This window comes from Panthera onca, chromosome A3 (assembly GCF_046562875.1).
Source record: "Panthera onca isolate mPanOnc1 chromosome A3, mPanOnc1 haplotype 2, whole genome shotgun sequence".
Taxonomy (NCBI): domain Eukaryota; kingdom Metazoa; phylum Chordata; class Mammalia; order Carnivora; family Felidae; genus Panthera; species Panthera onca.
The window spans coordinates 30,159,524-30,179,242 of record NC_138341.1 but is presented as its reverse complement, the minus strand read 5'-3'; the positions used below and the strand labels follow the sequence as shown (position 1 = coordinate 30,179,242).

Here is a 19,719-nt window from a genome sequence, read left to right as displayed (position 1 = left end):
TGGCAGACTTACCTTATGTTTTCCCTATTACTGTTCTGGAATTAGTCACTTCTCTAAAAAAGCCCTGGTTTCTTTTAGTAGGAAATGGTATTTAGATAGCAGATCTTAAAGTCGCAATTTTAAAATAAAGTGTTAATTTTCCAACAAAAAATTGTTTGCAGTGTCACAAACTCTGAGTTAGAGATTGTTCAATAATATTCCTACTACAATAATACAGTAATATTCCTATGATGGAGTTCTCAGGTTTTTAACATCTGTGACTTAGGTTATTATAGATTGGCTAAATCCTTCAGATTTTACATCTCTTCCTTTTCTTCAAGTTAGTGGGCTTCTTCTCAACTATTTTTGTAGCACATTCTATTTTATGCTGGTACCCTAATTAGGAGATAGTGTTAGCATATTAAATATATTCATAATCCTGATAAATTACTGATTATAGAGTATTTGCAATTTCCAAATTAGTCCAAATTCATATGTAAAGAATGTTAGTAAGTTCAGCTGTGGAAGAAATGATAATGACAAAATAGTTGAGGTCTCTTCTTTTATGTTTTTTTTTTTTTCTTATTTTATATGTTTAATAGTACTTTTCTTCAGAAAAAAATGTATATATTTCCTGTGTTTCTAATAACATACTGTATTTCCATTAGGTTAAAGTCATATCTATTCCCAAATAAATGGTTGCAATAGCAAGAAGTTCTTTAACATTATGAGAATACTGCCTTCAGGAAATTGTACGAGATTTTTTTGATTATGGTTGTGTAGAACTTACAGGTTTCATATTTACTGAATATAAAGGTGATATCACTAACAAAGAACACTCTGGATTTTTAAACTACTTAGAATATCTTATAATCTCCTGGCTTTGTTGAAGGAATAGCTGTATTTGGAAATTGTTGATCAGTCTAAACTACAAGGAAGTTACATAACTTTTAAGTAATTTTACATTACAGTGTTATCTTTCCTATTCCAATTTGCTTTCCCTTGTAGAGTTCTTACTAGGATTTATGCCTGAATTTTTTTCAGTTAATATTGTATCATCCAGAAAAACAAGGAAAAAAACCTTAAATACAGGAAGTATCCCTGTTTCCTTAGTAGTAGATGAGTTCTATCCATAAAGTTGTTTATGGACTGCATTAGATTGAGGCACATGCTGCTGTAAATGTCTTTTAGGGGAGAGAAGGTTATTGTTCATGTTTGGAATTCCAAAGCATGTTGGAAACAAGACATTGCTTTCATTTTTCACGTATTTTAATATTATTCATATATTTCAGAAGATTCCATGCCTATGCCTGATGAAGTAAGCATGCTAACAGCGATTGCGCTCTTCCTGTGGTCTGCTAGTAGTGAAATAATAGGAGTCCAGTCATTACAGAATGGCTGCATGAACAGATTTAAGAATGCATTGAATTCATGTGACCCATGGGTAAGTTACACTTAAACATAGAGGTAAACATTCCCCTTTATCAATAATATTTCAGATTGGTTCACTAAAAGGGGTAATACATCAAATGAGAACCTAAATATTTGCTATGTGGTTTTTAAATAGAAAAGCTGGAAAAGATCACAGGGTTTAAGCACTAGGAGACACGTTATGTGTATGTTTATTCTCCAATGTCTAAAATATTTTATTAACTCTGACTTATATTGGTAGAAATTTTACATGAGTCTGCGATTATATTTTTCACTGTTTACTTAATGGCACCAAGAACATTAAAAAATAAATTTGTATTATTACATGTTTTGATGAACCTATTGGAAACTAGTTTTTCTAGAAAATAAATTTTTTTGGCTTCACAGTGTCAAAGTCTGAACTAATCTCAAACCTGCTTCGTATCAGAAAAAAAAAAAAAATCAGTTTAGTAACATGATTCCTAGAACTCTGCTACTGTCTTCCTGAATCATAAATCTGTATTTTAAAAATATTGCCCAAGTATTTATGTCCAGCAAGGTCTGGTAACTTCTTTTCTACCAAAGTGCTGAAACAGCTTTATTCCACTATTTGTCCCATATGGTGATGGACCTTCCTTTGATCCTTCCTTCCTTCCTTCCTTCCTTCCTTCCTTCCTTCCTTCCTTTTTTTTTTTTTAAATGGTAATATGAAGTATTTCTAAGCTAAAGTGGAGTCAATGAGATTTTACTTTCTAGAGACCTAAAAACTTAAGTTGCCATAAGCAGTTATTTCCAGGGAATTCAAATGAATGTGAGGTGTCTTACCAGTGTATTTTTATAGCATTGTTTGACATCAGTTAGATATTCGCCTTCCTTACTAAATATGTTAGGTTAAAGTGGAAGGGACAATTGTCGAGTAAAGAAAAAATTAAAAACAGAAATTGGAATTCCTGGTTTCTAGCGTCTTCCACACTGTCGAAATATACAAATTATATAGGCTTGGTAATTTGGCAGTTACCATATAAGGAATGTTTTTTTGATTAATTTCTTTTAAGTTAGTTTTTTTTTAGTTAGCTTATTGGCAATTTTGTTATTTTAGCTTCATTTCTATAAATAGAAAAGGGCATTAATTCATCCTACATTTTAATTTTCATCCTATAGTGTCGTATCTTTTCTTCCTCTATTAAGTTTCAGTGTGAGTGTACACAAACAAGAACTACTGCACATGTTAATTAATGAAATTACTTTCTTCTATAGGTTCAAGCCAAGTGTTACCAGCTTCTCTTGTCAGTCTTCCAACATTCCAATCGTGCCCTTTCAACTCCTTACATCCATTCCTTAGCTCCAATAGTAGTTGAAAAGCTGAAAGCTGTTGAAAGAAACAGACCAGCCAGTAGCACAGAACTTTTAGCTGTTCAAGAAGGAATCAAAGTTCTTGAAACGTTAGTTGCTCTTGGGGAAGAACAGAACAGTAAGTATTTGTATAAAAATCCAAGTCTCAAATGAAGAACTGTATTTTATATATATATATATATATACACATATATATGTGTGTGTGTGTGTGTGTGTGTGTGTGTGTGTGTATATATATATATATATAAAATTTGATATTGGACACAGGCCATTGCAATAGTAAGTTTACTAGGAGTGGTTACTACCGGAAAGCTTAGTATTTTTCTTAGGGTGCTAATAATATAGTGTATTGAGTTGATTTATATTCATTTTTTTATGAGCAAGAGGTTAAAATAAATTACTGATGGCATTATAGCACATTGATGTTTTTTTCCTAGGAATGTACTCTTTAAGAACTAGGGAAAAAAAAAAAAAGAACTAGGAAAACTATGGATGTTTAATAGATTTATAAAAATAGTTTATTGTTGTGTTTATAATAGAAGTACAAAAGCTTTATAACAAACATGATGAGATTAGTATTAATACCACACATCATTACTAAAATCCTTCCAGTTTTGAAATTTAAAAATTATTTTTATTTAATGAAAAGCTACCACATACATACATCAATTTAATCACAGACTTAGCTTAATACCTACTCTTTATTCCCTTGATTTCATCACAATCTAAAATTTGTCTTTAGAAATATGACTTTTAATTATTGCAGAAAGACTATACCTTTTAAACTAGTACCTTATGATTGAACATTAAGCTAGTTCCAATTTTTCAAAATCATAAATAATTGAGCTAAGAATCCTTGTACACATTTGGGATTCTTTGTATCTTTCTTTGGGATTCTAAGTATCTTTGTACAGATTTTTTATTCTGTTTCTCAGACAAATTCCTTAAAGTGAAATGACTGGGTTGAAGGAAATGTACATTTTTAAGGCTTTTAATATATATTGCTGGTTTATACTCCAGATAACAATTATATCCATTTTTTCCATCATAAGTTTTTTCTTCTTCCCTTGAAAAAAATTTTTACAGGAAATTGGGAAGATAGGAGAGATTTTGAAAAAGCTATTGTAATAGTTTCCCTATAAAGTAATGATCCAGGGGTACCTGGAACCAGGGGCTCAGTCGGTTAAGCATCTGACTTCAGCTCAGGTCATGATCTCACACCCCGTGAGTCGGGCTCTGTGCTGACAGCTCAGAGCCTGGAGCCTGCTTCAGATTCTGTGTCTCCCTCTCTCTCTGACCCTCCCCCTCTCGCACTCTGTCTCTCTCTCTCTCAAAAATAAATAAACACTAAAAAAATTTTTTCTAAATAATAATCCAAAACTATGATAGTGAAAAAGGATAAACGTAAAGGTGATTATGAAGAAAAAGGTTTTTTTTAAATTTTATTTATTTATTTATTTTAAGAGACAGAGACTGAGTAAGTGGGGGAGGGGCAGAGAGAGAGAGAGAGAGAGAGAGAGAGAGAGAGAGAGAATCCCAAGCAGGCTCCAAATTGCCAGTGCAGAGCCCAGTTAGGGGCTCGAACTCACAAACTGTGAGATCATGACCTGAGTGGAAATCAAGAGTTGGATGCTTAACCGACTGAGCCACCCAGGTGCCTCTGAAAAAAGAAATTGATCTGACTTATACACCAGTCTTATTGCACGTCTTAAAAGTCTTGGTATAGGGGTGCCTGGATGGCTTGGTCAGTTAAGCATCTGACTTCAGCTCATGATCTCACGGTTTGTGAGTTCGAGCTCAGAGCCTGGAGCCTACTTCAGATTTTGTGTCTCCCTCTTTCTCTCCCCCTTCCACCTCTCGTGCTCTGTCTCTGTCTCTCTCTCTCTCAAAAATAAATAAACATTAAAAAAAATTTTTTTTAAGTCTTGATGTAGTACACAGCATCTGTTATCTGAGTGAAGCAATCTTAAAAAATGAAGAAACTATGATAATACTTATTGTTGATGATATTTCACTAATATTTAATATGAGAATATATAGCAATTTACATATATAATATATAGTATAAAGTTATACTTAATACTACAATACATAGTTATAGAAAATACAGTACTATAAAACCCAAAGTGTAAGTTTTCAGCTTTTAAATTTGCTTTATCAGTGTTTTTCACATCAGTTCCAAATGCTAATTTTTGTTTTTAACTTGATAGTATCCATTACAGAAATAGACAATGAAGTTTTTTCACTCGACATGACCAGGGTTACAAGCTAAAGACATTGGATTTATATTTGAGTCTTAATTTTTATTCATCTTTATCCAATCTGTTACTCAAAACTTATCCTATCTTTTTTTGAAACTTCTCTAGGATTCAAGAGACTCTGACTTCCTATTCTTGTATCTAATCATCTCATAACTAGATAACTATAATAATTTCCTAAGAGTATTCCCCATCAATTTTACCTAGAACAATTTTACCTCTTCTTTGTTTAAGAACTGTGAGTAGTTTCCTCTTGCATTACTGCCTCAAGTCTGAATATCCTTGCTCAGTTCTCAAAACTTTATTCTACTCTCTAATGTGTACCCACTAACCTGACCAGTCCAGTTTTCTCCTTCAGCTTATTTTAATCTCTATACAGTCTGCATTCTGTTTTCACTTTTCTTGGGTGTGTTTCTTCCCCCTCTTTCTCCTTATACAAACAGATTCAACCTATGTCAGATCTCATTTCTTTAGGGAAATGTTGCCTGATTACTCAGCCCTCTCTGACCTCTCCCTTCATACAATTTCTTTGGCAGTTATGATCAACCGTATTCTATGGCCCTGAGATTTTAAGATAATCACTAAAAGTATAAAATCCTAAAGTATTCCTCAGCTGTGTGAGTTTTTTGAGGAATTCTATCTCAGATGCCAACCACAGATTTTTAGCACTTAGTTCTATAATTGTTTGGTGTACTGTATACTCATTTTTTTTTTAAGTTTATTTGTTTAATTTGAAAGCGGGGGTGAGTGCCAGCAGGGGAGGGACAGAAAGAGAGGAAGAGAGAATCCCAAGCAGGCTCCATACTGTCAGCCCAGAGCCCTATGCAGGGCTCAAACTCAGGAACTGTGAGATCATGACCTGAACTAAAGTCCAGAATCAGACGCTCAACCGGCTGATCCACCCAGGCACCCTGTGCTGTATAGTCTTTTCAGCTAGGTAATAACAGTTTTAAGTATAGATGAATTATTACATATTTCCTAGAATGCTTAGCACATTTCTAGATACTTGATGGGTACTTAAATAATTTATAATAGATTTTTTCCAGTTAATTAAGTGTTAAAACCAAACCTTGCTTTTCAACGTAATGGTGGAAAGCTTTGTCTGCTCTAGTATGCACAGTGTACTGAAGATAATTTCATATTTATTTGATAATTTACTATTATATGTTCATTATGAAAGTTCTTATTAAACAGTAATGTTATAATTCTGTGTGAGGAACATTCAACTAACTACCTTATTTGAGGATTCTTGGGACTTTTAAAATATCAGCTTGTTGTCTTCTTTCTTCTGAAATTTTATCATGGAAAAATCCAATTGATAAGAACCTCTGAGTGGTTTTCAAGAGAAAGGGTGTTTATGTGTTTGCTCATGCATTCAACAAATAGTTACTGAATGCCTGCTATGCACCAGGTGTGTTCTAGTCATGAAGTAAACACACAAAGATCCTTGCTCTTTAGCCCTAAATTCTTGGTTTTTAACCCTAAATTCTATATATTCCATTATTTTTGTGAGATTCTTGTCCCTCACTGTGCGTTTGGGGAGATAATGAAATGGGAGAGAGTTATATTTCCATTTTAAAAAGAAAGAAATACTTAGTTTTAGTTAAATGTTAGTAATTGGATGCTGTTCAGATATCTGTTTCCTACTCGAACCTCCCTATTCTGGAATACCCTTAAAGATGTCATAATCTTACTAGCCGAATACATTCCACCAGATGGCAGTTGTAAAATGCTTGTTCCTTTTTCACCTTTTTAGGCAGTAATTTTTTTAATAGAACAAATTAATATAAACCTAAGATTTACAGTGTAACATATCTGGTCTCAGCCAGATAGCTTAGCATTAAGTAAATATTTGATATTAATTATGAGTTATTGTTGAGTCTAAAACAGATTGTGTTTGTGTATTTGCTTATGTTGTATTATGATTGAGACCACCATCGTAATTGCATAATTTTAAAATTAAAGTTTATTGTAATTGACAGACCCGGGATGATCTTCAGACTTTACCTTTGTTATTTACAGGAGTCCAGTTACTTGCCCTTTTAGTTCCCACTTTGATCTCCTATCTGCTGGATGAAAATTCCTTTGCCTCAGCAAGCACGGTTTCCAAAGATCTTCATGAGTTTGCACTCCAGAATTTAATGCATATTGGACCTCTGTATCCACATGCTTTCAAGACAGTAATGGGAGCAGCGCCTGAGTTGAAAGTGCGTTTGGAAACTGCTGTTCGGGCAAGCCAAGCCAGCAAAGCTAAAGCAGCTACCAGGCAGCCAGCCCCGACCGTACATTCTGCACCAACGATTAAGCTAAAAACAAGTTTTTTTTAACTTGATATTCCATTTGTTTTTATTTATACTACCTAGTGGCACCTAATTAGCGATAGCAACTGTATCATTCCGAGCTATAGGTTCTGCGTCATTTGAATTGTATGCCTCAGATAAGCAGGACAAGTAAAATAACGCTCATGCCGCCACTTTCTGATTTTGAAGGAGTGATTGTTTTTATCCATGTGGTAGGTGTGCTTTCATTTTTCTCCTAATAATGTTTTGTTTTTGTTAATTAATTTATTTTTAAACACTGAGCCATAGGCTCTTAAATTTAAATGCTAAAAACAATTATATCATGTAGTTGGGCAGCCTATTGATATTGTCAGGAAAAAACAGGTCAGTATTCAGCATCTGTCATGAAAAAATTTAATTGAAAAACGTGCAGAATTTAAATTCTGAAGTAACCAGAATAACGGAAACTATCTGTTTTGCGGTGTATATATAATATGAATAAAATCCCATTTTCTTAGCATTTCTCAGAATGTCCTTACCTTTCTGATAGATCTTTTTACTTTCATATTAGATTACTAAATTATGCTTTGTGTGTAGTTTAATTGTTAACTGAATTAAAACTCGCATTTAAAGATCCATTAAAATGTTTCAAATGTGGAATAATGTTCTGTGTGGTTTTTTTTTTTTTTGATGGCTAAAACTTTGGCCTTGGTTGTGTTTTATAATTACAGTGGAGAGTCTTGAGCCCTGACTATGATGGTTACTCTTGTTCATCAAATATTTATTGAGTGCCTGCTGCATATAAGGCCTCAAGCTGAGTGCTGCAGGGTATACAAAAATGAATTAGTCATAATTATGATTATGCCAGTCTTTTGTGCAATGGGAATTTTACCACATCAAATAGATAATTGATGAAACGAACATTTGCACAGTGTTGAGCAAATATTAAACACCAAGTTTTACCAGACGGTGTTACGTAGACCATAGGTGTCAATAGACTGCAGGTGTCTCATGGACTGCAGGTGTTGCATAGACTGCAGGTGTCACATAGACTGCAGGTGTCACATAGATTGCAGGTGTCACATAGATTGCAGGTGTCACATAGACTGCAGGTGTCTCATGGACTGCAGGTGTTGCATAGACTGCAGGTGTCACATAGACTGCAGTAGCAACAGCAAGTCACCTTTTTGAATATTCCAGATGCACACCTGTTTCTCATCGCCTGGCCTTCTATTGGCTTGCATACCCTCACCAGCTGGCAGCTCCCATCTCCTTGCTGGCTTTCCTTATTCAGTCTGTTAGGCCTCTCAGAGGGGGCTTTCATTTGCCCATTTCTTACTTTCTTTTATGGCTACAGGGTTGTTGTTTCATCTCAAACTTGCTTTTCCAAAGTTATTCTTGTTTCAGGGGAGATATTTTTGGTAACGGTTTTATTGAGATGTAATTCAGACACCATATAATTCACCATTTAAAAGGTATAATTGAGGCGCGCCTGGGTGGCTCAGTCGGTTAAAGCGTCTGACTTTAGCTCAGGTCATGATCTCACAGCTCTTAAGTTCGAGCCCAACGTCGGGCTCTGTGCTGACAGCTCGGAGCCTGGAACCTGCTTCAGATTCTGGGTCTCCCTCTCTGTCTACCCCTCCCCAACTCATGCTCATGCTCTCTCTCTCTCTCTCTCTCTCTCTCTCTCTCTCTCCTTCAAAAATAAATAAACTTTAGGGACGTCTGGGTGGCTCAGTCGGTTGAGTGTCCGACTTCGGCTCAGGAAATGATCTCGCGGTCCATGAGTTCGAGCCCCGCGTCAGGCTCTGTGCCAACAGCTCAGAGCCTGAAGCCTGTTTCAGATTCTGTGTCTCCCTCTCTCTCTGACCCTCCCTCGTTCATGCTCTGTCTCTGTCTCAAAAATAAGTAAATGTTTAAAAAAAAACTTTAAATAAATAAATAAACTTTAAAAAATAAAAATAAAAAATAAAAGGTATAATTCAATGGTGTTTAATATTTTCAGAGTAGTGCAACAACCATCCCTACAATCATTTATGAACATTTTCATTACTCCAAATAGAAGCCTCATGCCCTTTAGCAATCACCCTACAATCCTTCCATTTCTCCCTAGCCTGTCACTACAACAAATTTACTTTCAGTCTCCATCAATTCTCCTATTATGAACATCTCATATAAATGAAATCATAGAATGGGGTCTTTTGTGACTGGCTTCTTGACTTAATGGTTGTTTCTTTCTTTGTTGGTTTTGGTGGGGGTTTATTAGCCTTCAAAAAACTTTACTGGGGGATAAGCCTAGCTCTAGTGGAAAAAGCCCACCTATGAAAGAAGACTGATTATTTAACTTGGTCTGATGTACATCTATGAATTATACATTCATGGCTCAAAATAAAGACCCTCAGGGTGCCTGGGTGGCTCAGTTAAGCGTCTGACTCTTAGTTTTGGCTCAGGTCATGATCTCATGGTTCATGAGTTCAAGCCCCACATCGGACCCTGCGCTGACGGTACAGAGCCTGCTTGGGATTCTCTCTCTCTCTCTCTCTCTCTCTCTCTCTCTCTGCCCCTCCCCAGCTCACACTGCCTCTGTCACTCTCAAAATAAATAATCTTTTTTAAAAAGGGGGGCGCCTGGGTGCCTTAGTCGGTTAAGCATCCGACTTCTGTTCAGGTCATGATCTCATCTCAAGCCCCACATTGGGCTCTGTGCTGACAGCTCAGAGCCTGGAACCTGCTTTGGATTCTGTGTCTCCCTCTCTCTCTGCCCCTCCCCTGCTAATGCTCTGTCCCTCTCTCAACAGTAAACATTAAAAAAAAAAATTTTTTTTAGAAGGACCCTCAAATACAAATGATTCTAAAGCCATTACAACCCATGTGATTCACTTATATTGGCTCCTAAAATACGACCTATGTACAGAGAAGCTATACCTTCCTCACAATTAACTGAAGCACGGGGCCATTAAAGGGAGGGAGGGCAAAAATGACAAATAGAGTATTAGGTCCTCCTCTCTACACTAGCCAATAAACATATATCCAGAATGAGAATGAAATGGAATCAATGCCCAGGTGCCTCTCAAAGAGAGCAAGTCCTTGTGGCGCATGGGGTTTGGAACTTTTCTAGCATAATACATCCCAACTACTCTGGGTACACACAGTTTGCACCTAGCCCCTGTGCAAGGTGTAGCTCCACTATAGTTTTGATCACTTCCCTTAGGGAACAACCTTTATGCCTTATTAACACCAATCTGTGGCCCTCACTGACTCCGTGGTGCTTTTTTTGTTTGTTTTTTGGTTTTGGTTGTTTTTGTTTTTGTTTTTATAAAAACAACCAAAGAGGTGGCAAATGGTTGCAACAGACATCAGGTTACAGCAATTGCAAAAGCTGAAAAAGCTCTCCATCCACTGGTCCAATCTTCTCCCCTATTGTTACTAGTTTTGCCACCAAAGGGGGAAGGATGGTGGACAACTTCTTTGCAACCAGTCCTTGGCAAAAGTCCATAAATAAGAAAGCTTGTCAAAGGCAGAACCATTATATGGGCTACCTCCTCTAGCTGCAAATTTGGGGCTTGGGAAAAGAAGGAGCCAGGCGTGTGTGCAAGAAAGAGGTAAGAGTCCCTTTGTCAAGGGTTTGGTGACCCATCCCCAGATGCCCATCTTGGTGCCCACAGACCAGGGCCCACCAAAGCCCATTATTCAGATGGAAAAGGAAGCGAAACACACACACACACACACACACACACACAGAGTCCAGAAATTTGCACAAGTGATACTTGTTCCTAACAGTAAGGACTTGAATGAGAATCCGGAAACTTGAAGAACACACATTTGTCTTCAGGATTTAAAAAAATTTCTCCTGTACTGAAAGATTACTTCAGCGTGGGTCAGGTCCAACAGCGTTTGCTAGAACTCAGTTGTTAAGCACACCCAGCACTGGGAGGAAAACTTCATCTGAGCCAGTGGCTGGTGGACTGGCCAGAGGCCACTCTTTCATAGGTCCCCAAACCCTGTCCCCAATTGTGTCTCCCGCCTCCACCGTTCTGATCAGCAGCTCGCCTCATGCTAGCAGGGGGCACGCCAAATTCACACCCCTCCCCTCCTGTGGCCAGCGAGCGGTGCCAAGTGGGCGGGCTGATGGGACTGAGTTTGCCCACCAAGGGCATCGTGACAGTGGCGACGAACCAGTCCCAATGCCCGACATCTTTGCCTTGGAGATGGCCAGGATGCGCAAAGCCGCCTGACTCCAGGTCCCAGGCCCCTCATGACATGGCCCCCTCTGAAACTGGCAGGTACGAGGACACAGGGGCCGCAGCTAAGGAGCCGCAGGCGGAGATACCCAGATGTGGCGCCTCCCTTGACTTCATGTTTTTAAGCTTCCTCCACGTGGTAGCACACATCAGTACTTCATCCCTCTTTATGGCTGGATAACACTCCGTTACACGTAGACCACATTTTGTTTATCCATTCGTCAGTTGATGGGCACTTGGGCTGTTGCCACCTTTTGCCTATTGTAAATAATACTGTTGTGAGCAACTGTGTGCAAGTTTTTGAGTGAACATATGTGTTTTCATTTCTCTTGGCTATATACCTAGAAGTGGAATTGGTAGCTCTTCAACTTTTTTTTTTTTAATTTTTTTTTAATGTTTATTTATTTTTGAGACAGAGAGAGACAGAGCATGAACAGGGGAGGGTCAGAGAGAGAGGGAGACACAGAATCCGAAGCAGGCTCCAGGTTCCGAGCTGTCAGCACAGAGCCGGATGTGGGGCTTGAACTCATGGACCAAGAGATCATGACCTGAGTTGAAGTCCAACGCTCAACCGACTGAGCCACCCAGGCGCCCCGCTCTTCAACTTTTTAAGGCACTGCCAGACTGTTCTTCAATCCCTTGTTTGTGGCGCATATAACCCCTTTTCACTCACCTATGTGTGGAGAATAAAGTTTATTTCAGCCTTGGCTGTTTTCTTCTGTTCTTGGTACCTCCCAGACTTTTCCCATCATTTCCTACTTTGAGGTAGGCTGCATCATGCATTGGCAATGATTCTTTTTTCCCTCCCTCTCTCCCTCAGTATCTTCCTTCCTTCCCCCTCTCCCCAGTTCTTCTTTAATACTTTCCCTAAACTCTTCTGAGCCACTTACAACCTAACGTCTAGGTTTCTGTGATAATATTTATAAAAGAAGCTCTGTTTGGTTTGAAGAATTATATTTATTAATTTGTTTCACTGCCCAATCCATGAGCTTCTTCTCAACCTGAATAATTGTATCTATTTGCTTACAAACATCCAGTATCAAGAAGCTAAAAGGAGAAGCATCGTGGTAGCCAATGGATTCTTTCTGAAGCGTAGTTTGAGCACTGTTAACATTAAAAGAAATAAAGTATTTTCTATTTCCTTTCCAGGTTCTTGTTAATATTGTCCATTTGGATTCTGAATCTAATGAGAGAGAACAAAACTTTGAAGTCAGGTTTCCCTTTTCCAAATAGGTTCTGCCATCAACTAGGGATAGAACTTTGGACAACCCAACCTCTTGGGGGCTTCAAGTCCCCTCCTCTAGAAAATGAGAGGAAAATTTACTGGGTATTCTCTGTATGATCTTTTGCACATCTAAAAAGTACGTATGTCTGTATATTTATCCTGCTTATTTTTATCAAGAGAGGGAATCTTTGGCTGATCCTTTAATATTAGCGCATAATATTGTTTCATCTGATAAGTAGTTGTTAAGTGAATATAAAATAGCTATCATGGTAAGACAGTATAAAATACATTAAATCCAGAGAGCAGTTAAATATTGTAGATTATCACTATCAAGAAGAGTTGCCATTCCCATTGTGTGCCAGGCACGGTGCTAGGCACTTTTATATCCATTATTTCCTTCTACGCAAACAATGCTGAATGAGGTATGCAATTAGCACAATTTTCAAAAACACCTTTACTTGTATGAATCACTATACCTCACATTTTCTTCCTTCTTAATTGGAATTTTTAGGTCCATGCCAGAAATGGCTAGAGTCCAGCTATAAATAAATGTCTTGCCTTAATGCTTTCCATCACATGGATTATTTCAAAAACCTAATTTAATCATCATGAATCTATTTCTACTTGTAAAAACGTATGAAATTATTATTGACAGACTTCACAAAATTTTACCTAAAAATTTCATGTCTTAATCACAATTTAGAAAAATTATCCTGAGCTAAGTTCTTGGTGCTGTCACTAAACAAACATGTGAGGACCATGCATGCACAAGTAACAGTACAGCTGTTTTTTCTTTTGTTTCCAGAGCATTTGTTTACAGCCTTGGGCCCCTATTCACAACTCCCTGTCTCTTTTTACCATTAGAAGTCAGGGTTTCCATTTCAGGCATCGTTTTTCTCATACCCATATGCCCTGTTTGCCCTTCCCCCCCCCCCCAACTTTCAATGCAAGTCAAAATAATACATGAAGGGGCACCTGGGGGGCTCAGTCAGTTGAGTGGCCCACCAGCTCTTGATTTGGTTCAGGTCGGGATCTCATGGTTGGTGGGATCAAGCCCTGCCTCCGGCTCTGCGTTGACAATGTGGAGCCAGCTTGGGATTCTCTCTCCCTCTCTCTCTCTCTCTCTCTCTGTCCCTCCCCAGCTAGTGCATGTGCGTGCACTCCTTTCTCAAAATAAATAAATCAACATTAAAAAAAAGAATACATGAAAATTTAAGTGAGTTTGTTTGGCTTTTCCAACTTCTAACTTTGATTATTCATTCTTTCTTTAAACCTCTTCCTTCTTTCCAACTTATTTCCATTTGTATAGGAAAATACCTCTCTTATTTGTGAAGAAAATGGAGGGGGGAGGTGGGTGGGACTTTAACCTTGTCTAATGAGCATAAAAATAGACTCAAGAGGAAAAAGGAAAATAATTTTATATGTTATTCTAAATTGATTTTAATTTAAAAATGTGCATTCATTAAATTTTGGGGAAAACTTATCACAATTCACCACACAGAGACAATACTGTTGATATTTTAATCTATTTCCTTCTACATTTGTAATCATCCTGAAGTGGAATGCTGTATCCTGCTTTTGCCAACTTATTTTATAAGCATTTCCCCTTGGAATCACTCTAATAATAAAATGAGATAGATTTACTTAATGGTGGCTGTACCACTACTGACCTATGCTGGGTACTAGTTTTTACATTTTTATAAATAATGCTGCATTTGACTTTTAAAAAATGTAACTACATAGATTATTTCCTTGGGATAGATTGCTTTTTAAAGGGGTTATAAAAAGATGACAGATTTTAAGTTTTGATACACATTGCTGAATCTTAGAAAGTGATGCTTTTTGAAATAACAGATGTGAAAATGAAACTGGGCCATTGTTTTCCAAAGTCAAGAATATACCTGGGAGTATCATTAAATCACAAATATTTGGTTATACTTAACATTTTTTAAAATGTTTATTTTATTTGTTTTGAGAGAGAGGGAGACAGGGAGGGGCAGAGAGAGAAGGAGAGAGAATCCCAAGCTCAGCTGACAGCACAGAGCCTGACGTGGGGCTCGATCCCACAAACTTCAAGGTCGTGACCTGAGCCGTAAGCCCAAATCAAGAGTCAGATGCTCAACCAACTGAACCACCCAGTTGCCTCCCTAGACATTGTTTAAAAATGGCATCCTAGTTGACTGTAAATCATTATGAAGCTAGCAGAAACACTTAATAGAGTTTGGCTGTTTTTAGTCAAAATATGCTAGCTGAAACAAGAAAGGTGACAGTCCTGCTCTATACCCTGAAGGACCCAGCGTGTATGTGGGAGGCCTGGGCTTGGGGTTAGAGGATCAGCTTCAGATGCCACGTATCAAGAGCAATGACAGACTAAGGTGTATCCAAGCCACGTGATAAAGAGGAACTGAGAAAAAAATGGGCAATTTGGTCATTAGTCTTCAGATAGCAGGACCAGATAGTGGATTGCACCAACAGGTCAATGTTTCAAATAAGTGTGTGCAATTGAATATAAAATGAGAATTTCTGAAGAGAGCCGTTAAAAATGATTGCCTTATCATAGTGTGTTCCTTGACACTGGACATGTACAAGGAGAACTTGAATTCCTGTTGGTCAAAGATTTTGTGATATGGTTGTCTGATGCTGTCTCATTCGCTCATTGGGCAATTATTTATGGCACACCTATATTCCAGGCATTGGGAAGAAAATAGCGAAGAGTCAAGCAAAGAATCTGCCATGATATGTTTACATGAGGGATATGAAATCGTCACAGGTTGTAAGAAGTAGTTGGAGGGAATGGTATGGAGTATGGTTTGAGAAAGAACAGGCGGGGATTTCTATGTAGAATTGTTCAGAACTCCAGACTCTCATCTACTCTTCATACCTTAAATGTGACTACCCACCCTTGGTTGTCTCAGAGATTCCTCAAACCCAATTAATTTTAAATTGAATTCTTCACTTGTATCTAAAACCAACTTCTGCACTCATGATCTCCCAGTAAATAATACAATTATTATGCCCTGTCGTGTAAAATATAGATCGTGATGTCATCCCTGACACTTTCCACCTTCTCCCTCACTATCCTTAGTTCATCAAGTTTCCTAAATATCTTGTCAAATCCCTTCACATGTCTTTATTGCCATTATTGCGTCTTAGTCCCAATCACAACATCTGGTTGCAGTATACCAAAGTGGCTAGTGTGGACTGTAGTGTCAGCTTTCCTGGGTTGGAATCTGGCTCTATTATTCACAAACTGTGCAACCAGGGGTAAGTCACTTGTTCTGTCCGTGCCTCAGTTTCCACTTTTGCAAAATGAAAATAACAATACCCGTTTTATAGAGCAGCTGTGGATTAAATGAGTTAAGACTTGCAAATGTCCTGAAAACAGTGCCTGACTCTTAGAAAACAATTTAGAAGTGTTAACTAATACTATGTGTTCCACAGAGAAACTGAAGTGATCTTTATAAATTCAAATCTGATACCTTGCTGAAAAGTCTCCAGTTGCTTACCTTAGCTAAAGACCAATTCTTTAAGGGGACTCGAGTAATCTGGCCCCTGCCTACTTCACCTACTCATTTCATCCTGGTCTTACGGCCATATAGTAGTGTCCCTATCTGTTAAGTGAAAATGATGTTAGTACTTACCCATTAAGGACATTGTAAGGATCAAGTTAATGCATAGAAAACGCATAATTTTTTTTTTTTTTTTTTTTAGTAAGCGGTGAATAAAAGTAATAATTGTTATTACTTTCCTCTTGCTCTTTATGTCAGGTATATCGGACTTCTTTCAAATGCACGATGTACTTTTCTTCCTCAGGTGTTTGAATTTGGCCGAAAAAGCTCCATTCCACCCCGAGCTAGCTAATTTATACTCTTCCTTCATGTTTTAATCTGGTGTATTCTCATAAAAATGTTGCAGCATTAATTTGATTATTGCAATATCCTAAAAATGGTATTTTTAAATGATCTTTTTCTCCTCTAATGAAAATGTATGTGTTGGCTCCTTCAGCTTGAATACAATCAGCTCACAGGCGGTAATGTTGCACATTATGATTTCGTGTGAAAGTGTGTTTGAGCTGGTTCAAACCCCTCCTCCTCTCGTTACTTCATGTCCTGCAGCTGGGGGGAAATCTGGGCAAGGAGATAACATAGATAATGGGTAGAATTTTCCATTACAGAGAACAACTCCAAGTGCTAAAATTAATACCGACTGGATAGCAGTAGCGAATTGAGGGCCTGCAGGGGAGAGGGAGGGAGACACACTCCGTGTATCTTGTTTGGAAAAAGTTAAGAAAACAGGGGTCTTCAAACCCTAAAACAAAAACGTATCAGACTTTAACCTCACTCATTTTTCTTATTTTTCTGGCACAATATCCAGATTTCCCATCACGTTTACAAATAATAATACTGATGACGCACCACATTTAAATTCTTTTGAGAACTGACTTAGTTTATATTTAAGGACTATCAGATAGGAGTTTGGGGAGGGGAAGCTGCTGTTCTGAGCAATTCAAATCTAAATGAAGGTTGGGTGTCTTCTTCTGAGCAAAGGCTCCACCTGGAAATCAGTATATCTCTGTTTCATGTCTGGCAAGGAGAGTCAGCTTATAAAAAGGTCCTCTCCCCACCTCAAGCCTCACAACGGTTATTTTTACGTAACGAAGTTATGTGAATTGTAACGAAGTTCTGTGAATTGTTTAAAGTTCAATTCCTGCTTTAGAAATAGGGGCACCATAGTTATTAAGGAGAAAAAGAGGAGGAAGGCAAGAACCAGTTGAGTAGAGCTTTCTTTCACTGGAAATATTAAAAGAGACAAGGATAGAGAAGCAAGGCATGGAGTTGATGGAGAGGATGAAAAAGAATGTTCAAAAACCAGTTGATCTTTGCTGAGAGGAACAGAATCTTAAGTTGGTCACCACTGATATTCTGAGAGAAGTCTTGCTACAGCTTCAGAGCTGTATTATCATTTTAGCCTCCTGCAGTGTTAGCTATTTAGATCAGTGAAAGCAATCCTGATTTTAGGTTTTAAGTATCTATTCCTCCATATATCAGCCACTACAAAATTAAAATTAATTTTAATTTCAAAATGAAATTTTATTTAATAGTTGAATTTACTAAAATGTGTTAGTAACATAAAATTTCTTTAAAAAAAATTTTTTTTAAATGTTTATTTATTCCTGAGAGAGACAGGGTGAGCTGGAGAGGGGCAGACAGAGAGGGAGACAGAATCTGAAACAGGCTCCAGGCTCCGAGCTGTCAGCACAGAGCCTGACGTGGGGCTCAAACTCACCAACTGTGAGATCATGACCTGAGCCGAAGTTGGATGCTCAACCAACTGAGCCATCCAGGCGCCCCGGCAACTCTCTAATTTCAACCACACTCTTCCAAAAGAAAATAATAGTAGTAATAATAAATAATAGTAGAGGCGATTTTCCCCATCCTATCATGTGACTGTGAGGTAGATTTAATTCTTGGACTCCAAGAACATTTTCAAATAACGGAGTTCCTTTACTACCCAATTTTTTATTGGCTGTTCTCCCAACCCAGTCATTTTCAGACTTCCAATCTAAGAGGGAGCTTGGAAGCTGAGGAAAGGTAGAAGCAGGGTAGGCAGAAAGGAGAGGTGAGGGAAATTAGGTAGTGGCCAGATAGTACAGAGGCTGGCAAACAGTGAGCTATTGAACATGTCTGTTCCCCAAAGTTCTCTTCATGCTAGTGGAAGCCTATCTCTACTCAAGTGGTCCACTCTATTCTCTGCCCAGAATCCTGAAAAAGCCATGAAGCTCAATTTGAAGACTCTTCTTGGAGCAGTTAAAAAATCAGAGACCCAAGTGACTTATCATTTATTTATTTATTTTATTAAAAAAATTTTTTTGAGTAAACTCTACACTCAACATGGGACTCAAACTCACAACCCCTGAGATCAAGAGTCACATGTTCTACCACAGAACCAGTCAGTCTCCTGCACAGTTTTTTAAAAATACCCACTCATTTTAATGAAAAATACAAAAAAAAAAAAAAAAAAAGAGCAGATGACTTATTCGTTGTTTTGTGTTCCTATAATCCCCATCCCATATAACATACACATTGAAATAAAAAAAGCCAACACTCTAATTATCTAAATAAACATTCAGCATTTCACAATTTTTCACTTTATACTGGTTATACTGATGCATGAAACAACATTTTGACAGCTCTCTCTGTGCTTGGAAATGAGACTTTATTTTTTGTGTCATAGGTTTTATCAGTTATAAAATGAAATGATCAGGTAATCAGTACCACCTTAAGGTCTGAGGCTTAAGGGTAAGGCATAGACATTAATATTTTTTAAAGATTATTTTAACTCTGCTGAATTGAATTTCTATATAGGGGATTAGAAAGAAAAAAGAACAATTATTTTCCCCCCAGTATTTATCGTCTTTATATGTTACTCAGTCTTGTGAACTCTGTTATAATAATAGCTATCATTATTTGGTATATGCTATTGGTCAAGCACTATGCTAGGGGCTTTACATTTTTTCTCTTGTCTAATCTTTGTGGTAACTTAAAAGCTGAATATTATTCTCATATTAAAAGTGACAGAATAGTGAATCAAAAAAGTTAAACCATTTGTCCAAGATTTCCAGATTTAGATAATTGTAGAGTGAGGAATAAAATTGAGGTTCTTCTTTCTCAAGATTGCTTTGGCTATTTGGGGTCTTTTATTATTCCATACAAATTTTAGAATTAATTGTTCTATTTCTGGGAAGAGTGCCTTTAGAATTTTGATAAGGATTGCATTGAATCTGTAGATTGCTTTGAGTAGTATGGAGATTTAACAAATATTAATTCTTCCAACCCATAAGCATGGAATATCTTCCCATTTTTTTATGTCTTCTTCAACTTCCTAATATCTGGTAGTTTTCAGTATACAGGTTTTTCACCTCATTGGTCAAGTTTATTCCTAGGTATTTTATTTTTTTGGATGCACTTATAAATG

The 19,719-nt window shown here is 37.3% G+C and overlaps 1 protein-coding gene and 1 long non-coding RNA gene across 4 annotated transcripts in view; one reads left to right on the top strand and one right to left on the bottom strand.

The window, feature by feature from the left end:
* HEATR5B (HEAT repeat containing 5B) overlaps positions 1-7,799 on the top strand; it is a 97,988-nt gene extending 90,189 nt beyond the window's left edge. For all 3 annotated transcript variants that reach the window (XM_060652495.3, XM_060652512.3, XM_060652503.2), the window contains exons 34-36: positions 1,272-1,423; positions 2,647-2,860; positions 7,023-7,799. In XM_060652495.3, coding sequence (XP_060508478.1) covers positions 1,272-1,423; positions 2,647-2,860; positions 7,023-7,327 — 671 coding nt within the window. In that variant the 3' untranslated portion in view covers positions 7,328-7,799. The remainder of the gene's footprint in view (positions 1-1,271; positions 1,424-2,646; positions 2,861-7,022) is intronic.
* LOC144615960 (uncharacterized) overlaps positions 1-19,719 on the bottom strand; it is a 426,549-nt gene that overhangs the window by 178,020 nt on the left and 228,810 nt on the right. The window lies entirely within an intron of this gene.